Source organism: Nesoenas mayeri (genome assembly GCF_963082525.1).
Source record: "Nesoenas mayeri genome assembly, contig: SCAFFOLD_59, whole genome shotgun sequence".
NCBI lineage: Eukaryota > Metazoa > Chordata > Aves > Columbiformes > Columbidae > Nesoenas > Nesoenas mayeri.
This window is the reverse complement of record NW_027660042.1, coordinates 370055-386941: the sequence shown is the minus strand read 5'-3', so window position 1 is coordinate 386941 and position 16887 is coordinate 370055. Positions and strand designations below refer to the sequence as shown.

The 16887-nt window shown below is 47.8% G+C and overlaps 1 protein-coding gene across 6 annotated transcripts; it reads left to right on the top strand.

Annotated features, from left to right (window-relative positions):
• Nucleotides 1–282: 282 nt before the first annotated feature.
• LOC308052288 (uncharacterized protein) lies at nucleotides 283–16088 on the top strand. Of its 6 annotated transcripts, XM_080364370.1 has the most exons (9): nucleotides 283–373; nucleotides 608–805; nucleotides 891–1071; nucleotides 5304–5401; nucleotides 7417–8138; nucleotides 8539–8672; nucleotides 9884–10053; nucleotides 11713–11832; nucleotides 14586–16088. In XM_080364370.1, exons 3-5 carry the CDS (start codon nucleotides 942–944, stop codon nucleotides 7516–7518), a joined length of 330 nt encoding a protein of 109 aa, XP_080220496.1. In that variant the 5' UTR covers nucleotides 283–373; nucleotides 608–805; nucleotides 891–941; the 3' UTR covers nucleotides 7519–8138; nucleotides 8539–8672; nucleotides 9884–10053; nucleotides 11713–11832; nucleotides 14586–16088. The 6 variants fall into 6 exon arrangements, with proteins under 6 accessions (XP_080220496.1, XP_080220500.1, XP_080220497.1 ...); XM_080364374.1 differs by lacking the exon at nucleotides 9884–10053 and having other exon boundaries at nucleotides 11760–11832; XM_080364371.1 differs by lacking the exon at nucleotides 11713–11832.
• Nucleotides 16089–16887: the final 799 nt, after the last annotated feature.

Below are 16887 nucleotides of genomic sequence, written 5' to 3'. Positions count from 1 at the left end.
CGCGCGCAGGCTGCTCGTTGCCATGGCGACGTGCTCCCGGCTCTCCCTCACTGCCGGGCCCGAGCACGGGACTGCGCTCGCGGGTCCGCCAGGTGCCGCGGCGGCCTCTCTGGGAGTGGGACGGCCGGGCCGGGACCCCGGGACCGGGAGCCCATCGGCGGCCAGGCCAGGCCGGGACCCCGGGGACCGGGACCGGCATTGGGGGCGCGCTCCCCGGTAGCTCTCCAGCCCTGACACTCCCCTGCCGGGAGTCGCGCGCGGTGCGTCACTTCCTGCGTCCGGCAGAGCGCGCGCGCTTCCCGTCGCTGCGGCGCGGCCTCCCGGGGCGGGCAGGATGGGCCGCGGCCGCACGGGCGTCCCGCGCCCCGCCGCCGTGAGTGGGCCCGGCGGGCAGCGCGCGAGTGGGCCCGCCGGGCAGCGCGCGGGTGGGCAGGCCGGGCAGCGCGCGGGTGGGCCCGGCGGGCAGCGCGCGGGTGGGCAGGCCGGGCAGCGCCGCGCCTCCGCGCGGGGAGCCCACCGGGTGTCTGCGCAGGCGGCGCCCGAGCGGTGTCGGTCGGCAGAGCCGGCGCGGCGGGCTCAGGGCAGCGCTGCGTCCTTGTCCCGGCAGGTCCAGAGCACCGGCGGCAGCGGCGCCGTCAGCAAGTGCTCGGCGGCGGCGCGGAGCCTTTCCCAGAGGAGCGCGGGGAGTCTGGCGCTGCTGTGCTGGCCACCTGCGGCTTCAGCAGAAATACCTCGGAGGGAGCAATAACTACGCAAAATCCTTCTACCTCTTGCAGACGATTGCCTGATCTTGTCGCTCTACAAAGTATGTTGTTGAGTATTTCTCACATCTAGATGCTCAGGACGCTGCTAGAGTTGTGTATAACTTTGTTCTGGTACTTTCTCTGCAGATCGTGTCTCTGGGCCCTGGCTTCGACTCGTTATTCTTCCGTTTGAAGGACATGGGCCTTCTGCACGGCGCTGTGGTGTACGAGGTGGATTTCCCAAGTGTGGCACGCCAGAAAGCCGCTCTGATCAACACACCCAAAGAGCTGTCGGCGCTGGTGGGAGAGGCTGGAGGGGAAGAGCTGGGTATGGTATTTGTGGAACGTTTTCTAGATACTGTTTAGAAAAAGCAAATGCAGTTTCAGCTTTTAACAAGTGAGATATGATGGTAGAGGAACTACAGAGTGGTAGATGAAAAGCATGTTCATTTTCTGAAAAAGATAGGAAAAAAGAAATGATTGGTAAGCTCTGTGAGATAACAAATGCAAGGCTGGCAGAATGGGTTTGTTAGGAGCAGGTCGCATCAGGCCCGGTTCGGTGTCTGTGTGCCAGCGCTGGGTCCCTGGCGGCCGGGAGCCTGCCCGGGGGTGCTGCGGCAGAAAGCGGGCGATGCCGCGGCCTCGGGCGCCGGATGGCGGCGTGCGGAGGAGCCGGGCCGGCTCCCGGTCGCAGGGCCCGCCTTCAGCGGGCAGCGGCTGCTCGTTGCAATACGGGCAGTTCAGTTCCGTATAATGAAAATGTTCAGGTGTTGCGCTGTTTGGTGGTTTGATTTGTTTTCCTGCCATGTGAGTAGTTAGAAACGGTAACAGATTTCCTAGAAAGGTGGTGGAGTCTCCCACCTTGGAGACAGTCAGAGCTCGACTGGACAGAGCCTTGAGCAGCCTGATACAGGTGACCCTGCTGTGAGCAAGGGGTTGGGCTGGAGGACCTCCAAAGGCTCCTCCCAGCCTAAACTACACTGCAGTTCATGTGGTTTTGGGTAGGAGAGAAGGCGCGACTCTGAGCTGTCTTGACTGTAGTAAAACATCAGGTGTTATGTTACCTGACGACTTTTCCTTCTCTCCAAGGAAGGAAAATATGAGCCTTATGAAACTGCTATAGAATATAAGCAGAGCTGAAAGGATTATTATGCTAAGTACTAAGGGGCAGTTCAGTGGCAAAATGGAAAGTACGGGGTTTACTAGAGGCGCCTCCTGCATGTGGTTTCCCTCAAGGTTTCCATTCGTCTTCTAGGTGATGTGCTATAGAAGGTTAAAATGTAATAAACCAGCGGGAACCTGGAGGAGTTGCAGTGGTGGATGAGAGCAGGATTTTGACAAAGTACACGAATGGTCTGGAAGATGTGGAATGAAATACAGCAGGGACATATGTAAGCCCTGCATTTAGACTGTAATAATCAATTTAAATAGAGATGGAAGACAGCTACAGAGCACGAGTCTCTGACTCCGGCGAGCAGCTGAACAAGTCTTAGTGAGCTGCTTTGCCACGAGCTTGTTCAGTTTCCTCTTGAATCCATGCACATTTTTAATATCAGCAGCAAAGAGTTCTGTCCCTACCAATCTTCTTCAGTTACTCAGACTAAAAGAGTTGGGAATGTCAAAAGAGTTGGGAATACCCTGTTATCTGTGTCCAGAGGGCAGGAAGTGAGGGATAGACAAGTTAGCTGTTATAGAAATGATCTTCTGAAGGAGGCTGTTCTGCCTCCAGTAACGGGTGCCTTTGAGAGCAGCAGAGATTGACAGTTCTCAAGACAGGTGCAATTCTTGGATTGCACTAATACAGAGCTATAGAGTAGGTGATTTCTAAAGGTACTTTGCAGTTTGCTTTGTTCATTATTTGGTTTTGGTTGAAATGGACCGACAAGCTATAGCTTATGGTATTTTTATGGAGTACAGAAATATACCATGACAGTGCTCGCAAATAATGAGCTGGAACTTATTTCCAAGAATGGCGACGTGTGAGACTGGTCCTGGGGACTCACACGTGCACGGTCAGGATTCAGCGCCAGGTTACACAGGTGAAATCCATTCAAAAGCCAAACAAACCATGAAAACATGACAACGGCTTCATGGTTGCGGGGCAAACCATTCAGATCCTGCCAGAGCAGTGGTACTTTCTTAGCCTGAGCTGAAAGGTCTATGAATGAGAGCACTTGAGATTTGATTCTGAATTGTAGTGGTTCTATAAAAACGTTTTTAAAGGAAATATGATAAAGTTGTGTGGTTATAGTAAATGTGATAATTCTGTGGGTGAAGTTTACATTGGGAATAATGGAGTTTAATATCTGCATTTAATGGGTTGCTCCTTCACGTTATCCCTTAATGGTTCGTTTAGCGATGGGGATTGTCGTGTAGTTGTCCTGGAGGATGGAGTCGGTGTGCACGGTCTCGGGAGCGCTTGCCTGTGTGGCTGGTTCTTCGATTGCCCTTTTTGGCCCCAGTACTGCATCGGCTCTGTAGGGACACGGTGCCGTTTCTGTCTCCCAGGAGTCATTGCCTTTTCCGGAGAGGATTATAAGTTACTGGGAGTGGATTTGTCAGAGCTATGTGAGCTGGAGAGAGCCCTGGAGGGAGCAGGACTGGTCAGCGAAACCCCCACCCTCTTCATAGCAAAGGTGGTGCTCACCTACATGGAAAACAGCAGGTTAGTGGAGGTGTCGTCTGTTAGCCAAGTGAGAACAAGCTGCTTTGTGTGTGTCTCCTGGGGACTTCCCGTCTTATGACTAGGACCTCAGGAAATCCCTGCAAGTCCCAGTCAGCTCCTGGTAATGCAATCAGTGCCACTTGGTGTGCTGAAAGGGAGGAGGAAACATCAGCAAAACCTCCAAGGAAGGGTTTGAGTTTTTGTTCTTCTCATCCCCTGAGTTCTCTGCACGGATGGGGAAGGATGTTCATGGGTCTCCAGCACAGGCTTCTCTTTGTGTATTACACATCCAGAGGGTAGTGGGTAATGGCTCAGTGTCTGGATGGACAAGTGGTGTCCCGTCAGGGTCCATATTAATAACTTCCTCAGTGACAGAGACAGTGGGATCGAGTGCACGCTCAGCAGGTTTGCGGATGACACCGAGCTGCGTGGTGCAGCTGGCACGCCTGAGGGACAGGATGCCACCCGCAGGGACCTGGAGAGCTGGAGAAGTGGGCCCACGCGAGCCTCATGAGGTTCAGCAAGGTACAGGGTCCTGCACCTGTGTCAGAGCAAGCACCAGGATCAATGCAGAGTGCAGATGGAGGGAGCTCCAGTATCAACCCAGGCTCCAGCCCTGCGGAGAAGGACCTGGGGGTGCTGGGGGTGAGAGATTGGCCGTGACCCAGCCACGTGCACTTGCAGCCCAGAAGCCAGTCGTGTCCTGGGCTGCGTCCCCAGCCCCGTGGGCAGCAGGTTTGGGGGATCCTGCCCCTCTGCCCCGCTCTGTGAGACCCCCTGCAGTGCTGGTCCAGCTCTGGGTCCTCAGCACAGACACACATGGAGCTGCTGGAGAGGGGCCAGAGCAGCCCCAGGAATGACCCGAGGCTGGAACAGCTCTGCTGGGGACAGGTGAGAGAGTTGGGGTGTTCAGCTGGAGAACAGAAGCTCTGGGGAGACCTTAGTGCGGCCTTTCCGGACTGAAAAGGGGCCCATAAGAAAGATGGGGACAGACTTTTGAGCAGAGCCTGTTGTGACAGGACAAGGGGTGATGGGTTAAACTAAAGGAGAGAGATTGAGGCTGGATATAAGGAATTGTTGCCCTGAGGGTGGTGAGAGCCTGGCCCAGGTTGGGCAGAGAGGTGGTGAATGAACCATCCCTGGAGACATCCCAGGCCAGGCTGGACGGGGCTCTGAGCACCCTGAGCTGTGACGATGTCCCTGCTCATGGCAGGGGGACTGGGGAGCTGGGACGGTCCCTTCAATCCAAACTGTTCTGTGGTCTTTAAGGTCTCTTCCAACCCGAACCATTCTATGATACTTTTTCACCTTTTGTTCTTCCTTTTTAAGGCTTCTCCAGATGAACTCCTACACACTTAGATTATCATTATCTCCCGTTTGTATTAACAAATACACATTCTTGTCATGTGAGGATTTATCTGTTTTCTTGGGATACGTACATGTCATTGTATTGCTGTGATGATTGCTATTTCTAGTTTTATTAGTTCTACACATGTAATCTTTCTGTTGCATAAATATTCATTTCTTAAGTCCATTAAAAACATGTTTTCTCCTTTTGCTTTTGAGGCCATAGTGTGTGATTCCCATTCAGACCTTAAACATCCAGAAACTGCATAAGGAGATTATGGGGGTCTTTTGACCAGGAATTGAAGAATACAGCTTCTTCCTGAAGATACTTGGTCTTCCGTGCATCTTATAAAAGATTTAGATACAAGAGTAATTCTTGTATCTATGAAACAATTTATTGCTAAAATCTGGAGATGTTTGTCAGTTTGCGTGGTGTCCTAATATAAAACTTCTGCCCGACTGCATTAATTTCTGTATGCAAACAGAGGTTTTTGCCTTTGTGGCGTGCCAGGTTATAACTTCCCGCACCCGGTTGTCTTTGCCTGCAGGCGAGCGGTTCCTGTTTGTGTACGGCGGCCGCTCTGCGGTGGAGCCCGTGCTGGGGGACTGGCACTTCCTGCGCGCCGAGACGCTGTCCTGCGCCGCGGTAAGAGCCGAGTGGGCCCGGGGAGACGGTGCCTCCACCGCGGGGGTGCCCGTGGCGGCGGGTGTGCAGTGGTAGTGCCCTCTTGAAGCAGGTGGCGTTGGCGGGGTTGTCGTGCTCCTTGGCGGTTTGAGTTAGAGCTGACCTCTGAACACCTTGCTCTTTACTGAAATGCAGTGTTCTCAGAGCAGCTGGGGCTGGAAGGGACATCTGGAGATCATCTAGTCCAGCACCCTTGCTTAAAGCAGGTGTAACCAGAACAGGTGGCTCAGGATATTGTCCAGTTGAGTTTTGATCATTTCTACAGTGGAGACTCCACAACCTTTTTGGGCAACCTATACCAGCGCTCGACTGCCCTTGTGGTAAAACATGAGGGGTTTTGGTGTGTAAGTGGGTTTCTTTCGTATTTCAGTTTGTGCCCATTGCCTCCTGCCCTGTTGCTGGCCGCTGCTGAGAACATTCTGTCTCCGTCTTCTTTCTGCTCTCCCATCAGGCATTTTACACGTTGATAAGATTTCCCCGTGACCGTTCAGAGTCAAAACCACTTTCAACAGGAAAAAAAGATGGGTCATTGTCATAGGAGACTTTGCTCTGAGGGGAACAGAAGGCCCAATATGCTGAGCAGACCCACTTCTTAGGGAAGTCTGCTGCCCCCGTGGGCCCGGGCCGAAAATGTTACAAGAATACTTCCTACCCGGTATGGTGCTCAGAGCCATTCTTGCTTTTTCAGGTAGGCAGCAATGAAGTTGCAATAATAAGTCCATGGGCGATCAAAGGAGACTTCAGGGCCTTGGGACCACTGGTTGAGGGTTCGGGAGCACAGGTTGTGTTTTCCTCTATCCTTGTAGTTGCAGGGAATGGTGTTGGAAGAAGCAGGACCCAGCTGATCAATCCCTGGCTCCGTGGCTGATGTCAGCAGCAGAATTTGGGGTGTTGTGATGGCGATACACGCCCCCAGGCTGCTGGCAGCAGATGGGGCGCCCCTGGCTCAGAGGGAGAAAGGAGTGTTTGCACAGGAGTTAGCAGGGCGCGTTGGAGGAGCTTTGAACTAGATTTGAAGGGGGAAGGAAAGCAAACCAGGCTTGCCGGTGATGAGCCACAGGACAGCACGCTGTTGCTGCAGGGGCGCTGTGCTGGCGGGGTCTTCCAGTCCGTTCTGGCGTGCTGGGCACATGGGTGCACAGCTCCAGCGTCTCTGTGCTGCTGCACGCAGCGTAAGGAGTGAACAGGAGGCCTGAGCAGCTCAGGCCCAGTCCCAGAGTTACAGCGTCGCTGGCACGAGCGAGGCCTGGGGGGCTGCATCCCGTGGCCGGCGCGCCATGGGGGGTGTTACAGGCCACTCGGGGCCGGCAGGGCGGGCGAGCTGGCGGTTGGCGCTGCACGCAGGGTGGGGGCGGGTGGCACGGTGCTTGCCGCTGACCACAACAGTTGGGAGCCTGGGGTAAGGAGTGAGGGGAAAGCGAATAAAGCAGATGTTGTGCGGGTCTGCTGTCGACCACCCAGCCAGGACAACAACACCGATGAATTATCCTGTAAGGAATTAAGGGATATATCTAGACCAGCTGCTCTTGTCCTTGCGGGTATTTTAACTTCCCAGGTGTCAGCTGAGAACGTCATACAGCAGACACTAACAGGTCCAGCGAATTCCTGAAGCACGGGCCACCCCTAGGGCTTGTTAGCCCTTGTGTCTAAACCTAACCCTTCCTCTGCCCTGTTCCTCGGTGCTCTTCCGGCCTCTTTTCCTCTGTCCCCGCCGCCGCTTTGTTCTCTGCCTTGTTTTTTCAGATGCCTGTCCCTGTTTTCTCTACTCGCTTTTGAAGAGAAGCTGCCGGGGGGCAGAGACGCTGTTTGACCCACAGGGTTCGCAGTCAGGTCTCTGCGTGTCAGTGTCCGTCCCCCCGACGGGGTCAGGTCCCCGTTTGTGTGCAAACAACATCCCTCCCTCGGTGCCTCCATAGAACGTTTAATGGTGTAAATATTGCTACTGCTAACGTTGTCGGTGCGGCTTCTTTCCTCAGCGGATCCGTCTTGCAGTCGGTGGCCCACGAGTGCTTGGCAACAGCAGAAGCGGCTTGAAGGGACCGGCCGCTGGAGGATGCCGAAGGCTCCTGGGTCGCTGACGGAAGCGGCTTTGCGTAAAGCCAGGGGTACGCGAAGCCGGGCGTGCGGTGACGGCTGCCCAGCGGGTAACGGAAGCGAAACCTTTACCTGCAGGGACTTCTGCCCAGAAAGCTGAAGAAATTACTCTCACGCGAGCTTTAGAATTATGCAAAGAGAAGAAGATTAATATTTGCACTAATTCTAAGCAGGTTTTTCGAATGGTGCATGCCCTTGAAGCCATTTGAAAAGCATAAAGTTTATTCACAGCACAAGGAAGGCAGATTGAACATGATGCTCCAGTTGCTGGAAGCTGTGCTGTTGCTAGAAAAGTCGCCACCGTGCGTTGCAAAGAGCCTCGGAAGGGAAAAACTGGTCAGGAAACTGGAAATAAATTGGCAGGCGCCGCTGTAAAACCAGCCACGGAAAGGACAGAGACCGATACAGGAGCCACGTCCCTGATCCCAGGTGGCTGTCTCCTCTAACTACCATCAGGAAACTGTGACAAAGAGGATAAGAAATGAATAGGAGATTTATAGCCAAATTAGAATTAGGGTCCAAAGAAGCTGTCACCAGCGACGGGAGGGTAGCGGTGCCTCGCGGCATGAGGAGCTGATGCGCTCTATCGAGATTAGATGAAAAGGTAAGAGCGAATTTATAAACTCTTTGCGAACAAGTGACCCGGCAATGTGAAATGTGTCTAGAAAACCACCTTAATACTGTATACAGGGTACAGACAAGAGCAACTGGACAAGGGAAATGTACCAGGGCAACACTGGCCGATAGAGTTCTCCAAAGTGCCTGGAAAAGGGGGGGGTATCGATATTGGCCGGCACGAACAGCTCCCTTCTCAGGCTGGCCGGCAGCATTGCCGTGCTGGGGGGCAGCTGCCGGGCTGTGGGCCGGGGGCTGCGGCTGTTTGGGGCGCTGCCCCCGCTTTGTTTTCCTAGGGGAGCCCCCCCCCCCTTTTGGGAGGTGGTGGTACGTGCATGTGTAAGTGACACGATGTTCCCAGCTGCTGTTTCTCTGCCTTGTTTTTTCAGATGCCTGTCCCTGTTTTCTCTTCTCGCTTTTGAAGAGAAGCTGCCAAGTTAACGTATGCTGCGCTGAAGTTATAGAAGATGTAGCCCTCATTAACCGGTTGACGTGAGGGAAACGCTTTCTGACCGCCTGCATGGTGAGGGGACATTTTTCGCCTTTTAGATCCTTCTGCATGACAAGAGGGAGACGGAAGGTTAAGTAACACATTGTTTAGAAGCTGAGAGCTTAGTTTGTATTTAACTAAGAATTAACAGATGTGTTGTCAGCGAGAAACTAAACGGTTATAACTAACCTCATCAAATGAAGTAAAGAATGCGGCTTAGCCTTGGTTTTGACTATGCACTGGAACGGCAATAACTACAGCAGAAGCTGCCGTGGCTTTAACGTGCAAGGGGTGTGAGCGTTGTGAAGCCACCTGTGTTGCAGAGTAAAATAAATAACTTACGCTTTTTCTATGGATAAACAACGTTTAATCCAATTCCTTGTATTCCTTAAACACGTGTTCATTAGAGCATAAGCAAAACAGCGCTAGGTGCACGGGGGATTCGCTCCGCCCAACACGCACACCTTTAAACAATAAGAAGTGTGCTTAAATACAGTAAGGTATTACATATTCATAATGACCCCAGGAACGCCTGTACATATTCATAACCTTTCCCCGCTTCTGATTAAAATGAGTCTCAGAGAAGCATTTCCATAGACGCTCCCCTGTTGCGCCTGCACAGTGCCACTTGGGTCTTTGGGGGTCTTTGGATGAAGGCTCCTTCAGCTTCGTCACAGTGAACTTTTTACCTTTGGTTCATTATGTTGAATTGACTGGGACCCAAGCTGCCAAGTTGAATGAAACCAGACTGGCGCCCCCTTTTACTGTTAATCTTCGTTATCTTGTCTCCTCAAGTTTACAGCTAGGTGCAGTAAAACTTCTTATCTTGGCATTCAATGGGGTTCTGTTCTTCTTAACATAAAGCTCTAAACTAAGCATTTCTTGTGTGGCTAAGCCTTAAAGTGTTAGTTCGTTAGTAGGCACCCATTATATGTTTAGTTAACCCTTAAAATGTTAGTTCCCTCTGTCAATATAACTTCATAAGCAAGTTTCATAACTTTTTACATAGAACTTAACCACCTTTTTCCAGGTTCAGAGACCATGCCTCATTTGGTTATATCTGTAAACATCTTAGCACGAATCACAACTGCATTTTTCACAATTCCCCCGTTTTCTTTTTATCCTATTGATTCGTGCTTTGGCCTCAAAGTTAGCTAGTACTTGCCTAGTGGCAGCTAGGTCCAGTTTGGTGTTATCTTTTAAAATCATCAATTTATACCCTGTTCCTTTTGTTGCCATTTCAGGATCTATAGGCATGGCTGAGATTTGCATGCCTTGGACTACTGAATGTATTAACCGAATAAAGCACGGGATCATACATGGTACAAACAGTAAACCCAGAAATGCACATACTATCATGAACCCTATTTTCTTCCACCAGGCTCCCCCAAATAAGTTATCCCACCAATGGCTAGTAAGTATAGAATTCCATTTCTGTACTGGTACATGTGCAACTCATTTTATCTCCTCTGCTATTTTCATTATAGCTTCCCCATTATCATCTATTTCCAAACAACACTCAGAAGTATTCCATTTCCCACAGACGCCCCCCTCTTCAGGTAAAAGATAACCTAAGGCTACCCGATTTTGGTACACTGCAGCCCTGGTCTGAGACAATTGTCTTGCTGTAAGATTCAGTGCCTCAGCTGTCCGGTTGCTTATTATTTCAACCACTGCTTGCAACCGGATAATTCGGTTTAGCATATATATTGGGGTACGGTATCCCCAGCTTCCATCTTGGGCCCAGGTGGCTGGATCATAGTACTCAATTATCCTTTTTGCAGGCCATTCATCATCTTTCCAAGTTTGCGTTCCTCCTATGGGAACATTTATTAAACCCCTCTTCTCTCTGTTTAAAGTTTCATACAGAGGTTTCCCCAGATGACTCCCTTTTTCCTTTGGTAAAAGGAAAAATGCTGGTTGAATTATCCCTATTGTACAAGACCCTCTCCATTTAGGTATTAACTCATTATAAGCTCTATTCCCACATATCCAAAATAATCCATCGGGAGCTTTCCATGGTTCATTTACATTGGTAGAGCCAGGATTCTGCCAATATCTCCTTAAATCCCCAATTTCCTCAAAAGGATTTGCTTTGCTTTGATTCTTCCAGCATATCGTTTCATTTCCCAGGCTACAATTTCGAGACCAATATCCATTAGGTGGACCTGGCCACCAAGTAGGAGGAATAGAGGTATTTGATGAATTTACTCGTAACACTAACTTACAAGGGGTTTGCCCAACATATTCAGTAAAATCCAGTTTACCATCATCCCTTGATATGCATACCTACCCTATTATTAAGTGACTTAATACCCATCCTTCTGGTCTTTTTTCCTGAGTTACATGAGTCCTGTTCCATACCAGTAATCCTTCTGGGCTTACACTCTCTCCTCTCCAAGGCCACTGTTCTGCCATTTGAGACCCCCCACATATCCAGCATGATGTGACATTTAATTCCCGGGCTATCTTTTCCATAAGATCTATAACCAGGTTTTTCCCTACTGTTGGTAATTGTAATCCCTTGTCTTTTTTCCTTATTTCTTCATACCAATCACTATTTTTCGGTACCAATTTCTGTTTCTCTTGCCTCCTTTTCAATTCCTGAGTGGCATTCTTAACTAACTCCTCCTTATACTGATCTTGCACTCCCCCTCCATCTGAATAGCCCCACATACCAGCTTGTGTAAAACAGATATTCTATTCTCCCCTAGGGCAGGAGACAAAGCCTACATCGAGTCCACCTTTCCCTAGGTTAGTTGCTACCCATAACTTCTGCCCTTGGATTTCACATTTTTCCAATTTCGTTCTGTCATAACCCCCAGAATTAACATGAGTGTGATAACTGAGAACATATTGTGTCAGTCGTCCTATTCTCACGCCTCATAGCATTTGGTACAGGGGTTGGCCAGGCTAAGTTGGGAACAATAAGTCACCAGTCCTAGCAAGAGGATCAGGTCCAGGTTTCTACACCCTCTGCCTCTCTGGCCTACCAGGTTGCAGCTGGCAGCCGAGTTCATCATCTTCTCGGCAGCAAGGGTAGTGTCCCCCACTTTCCTGTTTTTGCCGTTAGGTGGTGACTTTTGATCGTATTCCAAACTCTTGGCCTTCACTCCCCAGGAGCAACAGGACAACACAGAACTCTATTCTTCCTGTCACTGGTGGACTCTCTAAGTTACCAGCCACACCTTTAGTAAGTACCTCCCATCATTTTTGACTATTCTTCTTGTATTCCTCCAGTGACTGCTAGAATTCTCAACCTAGCTTTGGTTTCCTTATCTTCTATTCTTAAATGCTTATTACACAATCCTGTTGGTAATTTCCCTTCATGGATATGCTTATACCACAGTTCATTACAACCCAAACATCAAATACAGATAAGAGAATCACATGTACAACTTAGTTTAACATGCTTAAATATTAAAACATTCTGATTTTCATTTATACTGAACATTCATATGAACCATACTGATAGTAGTTACATCACCGATCCCATGTTAATTTCAATTTCAATTCCCCTGGTTCTTGAGTTACTTTCCAGGTTCTTTCTTCAAGCAAGGGTCCTTTAACTCGAGATGCGTGTGTCCATCCTTTCTCTGCAGTCCGAACAGGTGTTTCTGTAGTTAACAAAACAAGAAAAGGCCCCTCCCATCGTGGAGTTAGAGTATCTTCTTTCCAGGTTTTAATTAGTACTTTATCCCCAGGTTGGATTTTATGAATCGGAAACCCTAAAGGCGGAGTCTGATTTAAAATCCCTTTCTCTCTTATTTCATTTTGATTTTTGTTTACCGTAATCACATAATGTTGGAAAGATAAATCTTCAATTTCAGGAGAGGATGTAGGCATCCACTGAGTAAACGGCATGCCATACAACATTTCATAAGAGGAAAGGCCAGTGTCTGAATTAGGCATTGTCCTTATGTTCAGTAAAGCTAAAGGCAAACACTTTATCCAAGATAACTGAGTTTCAGTCATCAGTTTAGAGAGTTGTTGTTTCAGAGTCTGATTCATTCTCTCTACCCTTCCGGAACTCTGGGGATGCCATGGAGTATGATATTCCCAGGCTATGCCTAAAGCAGATACTACAGCCTTTAGTATTTTGGATGTAAAATGCATTCCCTGATCTGAATCAATGGCCAGAATCATCTCAAACCTGGGGATGATTTGTTCTAACAGTATCTTGGCCATAAACGGAGCATTAGCTCTTGCTGCTGGGAAGGCTTCAACCCAGTGTGCTAATTGATCCACTATAACTAGCAGATATTTGTGCCGTCCCACTTTTGGAAGTTCTGTATAATCCACTTGGATCCTTTCAAAAGATCTATACGCAGTTTTTCTTCCCCCTGCTTGGGCCCTCCTCATGTTTCCTTTATTTATCCTTTGACAAGTCACGCACCCGTGGGTGATTTGTTTGACTAGTTCAAATATCCCAAAACACCCCAAATATTTAAGAAATTGATCACCCAATGCTCGGGTTCCCCAATGAGTTCTCTGATGCAACTGGTGTAAAATTACCCTAGCATAACTTTTTGGAACCATTTCTCTATTATCTGGTAATACCCACCTATTATTTTTAAGTTGTGCTTCTATCTTTTCTAATTCTCGCATTTCTTTTGGAGTGAACGACTTCTCCCCCGTACTTTCTGATCCGTCTTTCAGAGGCTGTAAAACAACTGGTCTGAAAGGTAGCACTGCTGCTTTCCTGGCTTCTTGGTCGGCAAAATTATTCCCTCTAATTCTTAACCCTGTTCCTCTCTGATGTCCCCTTACATGGACCACTGCTATCGCTGAGGGCTCTCTCAGGGCTTGCAACACTCTGATTATTAACTCTTGGTGTACTAGCCCCTTCCCTTGAGTCCAAATGTGTGCACCACTCTGTAAGCATATTTGGAATCTGTATATATGGTACCGTTTTTCCCTCTTAAAAGTTCTAATGCTCGATATAGAGAAAAAAGCTCACAAGCCTGCGCCGACCACGCAGGGCTTAAAGATCCTGACACGAGAACGCTCATAGTTTTTCCATCTACTATCGCATATCCCGATTTTCGTTTCCTGTCTACCACCCTTGAAGACCTATCAATAAAATACTTTTCTCCTTTTGTTAATTCCTCTTCTTCTTCTAAATCAGGTCTGATTTTAGTCTGTAATTCTATCAACTGCACACAATCATGTTTAGAAGATTCAGCTACATCTCCAAATAGGAATTGTGCTGGATTCCTAGCTCCCGTTGTTTTCAGCTCTAAGTGAGGGGAGCTCAGGAGAATGGTTTCATATTTCAGCATCCAACTATCTGTTAACCATTTCTCTGCTTTCTGTTGTAAGATCCCTCTTACATCATGTGGGGTATAAACAGTTAATTCCCCCCCGAATGTTACTTTCAAGACCCTCAGGAGATAAAGTAGTATGAATATACTGATTAAAACTACCCCTTCACCAGTGGCATCCCCAGTCTTACAACCAGTTTGACTGTTTTCCTTGGTGTCACCAAAGGGAACAAACTCCTGAAATGACAGGTTCCAGAGCACTTAACCCACTAATGTCACCAGTACCTCTCGTCTGTCTCTGGCAAAGCTTCATAATATCTCCAGAGTTCATTCAGGTGACCTACTACCAAGCTGCTCCATTTACATTTCATCTGGTGCCTACAGGAGATGGGCTTGGCTTAGCATCTGCCAGGTCTTACCAGCTGGTGCTCCTTTGCCTTTGTGGTCAACTTCTCAGACATTCCCATGCTGACCTATCTTTGAATCAGGTTTCACATAATTTCTGCCACCTGTGGCCACCTCTGACTATCTACATCATCATTTGAACAACATGAAGTTTCTTTGGTGGAGTGGGTGAGAAGGCAGAAAAGCGACACATAACTGAGGGCAAAGCCTGGGATTTGGAAGACTTGAACTCTAAGGCTATAAAGAAGAGTCTGATAACAAGTGTTTTGTTTTGCAGGTGTAGCTCAGCCTGGAGAACAGGAGGCTGAGCTGTTTGCAACTGCCTGAAAGGAGGTTGGAGCATAGAGGATGTTCACCTCTCCTCTCAAGTAGCATGTGATAGGATAAGAGGAAATGGCCTCAAGTTGCACCAGGAAAGGTTTAAGATTGGATATTAGGAGAAATTTCTTCCTGGAAAGGGCTGTCGGGCATTGGAACAGGCTGCCCAGGGCAGTGGTGGAGTCACCATCCCTGGAGGGGTTTAGAAGATGCCACAGATGAGGTTCTCAGGGACATGATTTAGTGATAGAGTTAGGTTATGGTTGGGCTTGATCTTGACGGTCTCTCCCAACTGAAATGATTCTATGATTTAGTTTGAGTGTGGACACCTAGAGTGGCTTCGCCTGCTTCTGTCCTCCAGCAGCACAGTGATCTCCTCACAGCTGGCTCTTGTGTTTGGGCAGAAGTCTATCTAGGTTATCTTTCCAGAATACAATATTTTTCAGGTCCAAACGTATCTTATATAAATATTTTGTCTTACACTTAGTGGGAGAATCAATATTTATGAAGTTATGCTGTTTCTCAGAAAGATATGTATATACAATAAAGATAGTCATTGTATACACTCTAGATATCAATTTGAAAAGAAGACAAAACAGCCCGTGTTTAGAGGCAGCAAGTGAGCCACATAAGCACTTGTGAAAAAATGTCAGAGCCTTCAATCTGTTGCTATTTTCTGTAGGTCTGCTTATCATCATGACTCAAAACATATTTTTTCAGACTCCTTCTGTTACTTTAGAGAGCCTGCACAGTGATTTTTATAGAACAGCAGTCAAGGGCAAAAAAAATTTACTTCGTAATTTTAACTGGCAATCAGATTATATGAACAGATCTTGTTAATTGGATCTCATGGAATGGTGACATCGTTAGGGCGAATAGCAACATAACCTTTGAGGAGCAAGGCAAAGAGTCACTCACCAGTCTTTAAAGCAAATATTAGATCATCAAACTCTTGTGATTCCTCATCAGCAACCAACGAGCCGGTACTAAATCCTCTAGAAGGGTGGAAAACGTTGCCGTTCTGTGGGCTCTGCTTAAAGGCAGCACTAGCTTGACTGGCAGGCTGCAGGGATGCCCGCTCCCAGTCTGCAGGCACCTGCAAAGGTTAAGTGAAAACTACAGTACAGAAACTAGAAACCATGACCAGAGTCCAACTCAGGACCAAAGGATTTGGCATCCAGCTATTCTGTCACTTCAATAGTGAACTAGGTAGCCCTTTAAAAAATAAAAATAATAAAAAACCCATATATACATATATATATAAATAAATATATAAAACTTGGTTACAAGTAATTTAATCTTGTGGTCTTGATGCTTCTCCCAGCCATCTCAAGAAGTTGAAAAAATATTGCTATTTCTGAACACTGCCTCCTGTTATGGATAATTTTAAATTAAGGGACTGAAAGGTTCCAGTTCACTCCTCTCTTACCAATGCCTCTTCCTCTGCTGGACCCCGCTTCTCCTTTCTATAGCCACTAATAATTATTTTGCATTGTATGATCTACAGTTGGCAACATGCTGCTTCCTGTGTTTACCAATAGAATATTTTAAAGCAATTTGCCAGTCTTTGAACGTTCTGGTGGTGGCATACAGCCCTATAGTTTCGATATCAACTTTGTGATAGTTTATTTTTTGTGCCGCTCCTGTTTATTTTTTGAGCGGCACCAAAAACTGGAATTCCATTTCATAGGAAAAGAGGTAGTATTGAAAATCTACCTCCCCCTTAAATGTGATGAAAAGACAAAATAGTGAACTCTAAAAAAATATATATATTTTTGAATAGTCAAAACATATTTTCTTGTTTTATTGCTCATCTACCATTTAGGAGCTCAGGAACATGAAAACTTCCCATGTAATGCTGAGATGCTGTGCTGTCCACTAAACTGAGGGGTCAGGCACAACCTTAAATGAGGTGCTAAGAAGTTGAATAAATCTAGTGATCTGCCAGGAGGAAGCTGAGGAGCTTTAAAATACAGACAAACCTGCCAGGTGAGCAGCTTGGTTTCCACAAAAGTTACTGCTAGAACTGGCAGGTTCCCTTGAAATATCTCAATTCCATTAAATCAGTGTTTTTCCTGGAAAAAAAAAAAAAAAAACCTGTTTAACTGGAAAATTTTCAACTAGCTCTATCAACTTGTACCTAGCAGCAAAATCACCTTGGTTTACTACAGACAGTGAAAAGTGATACTAGCAGCATTCCAGCTCCGGCAACAAAGAGACTTAAAACAATCTCCCTCAAAGTATCACCTCCCCTCCCCTCC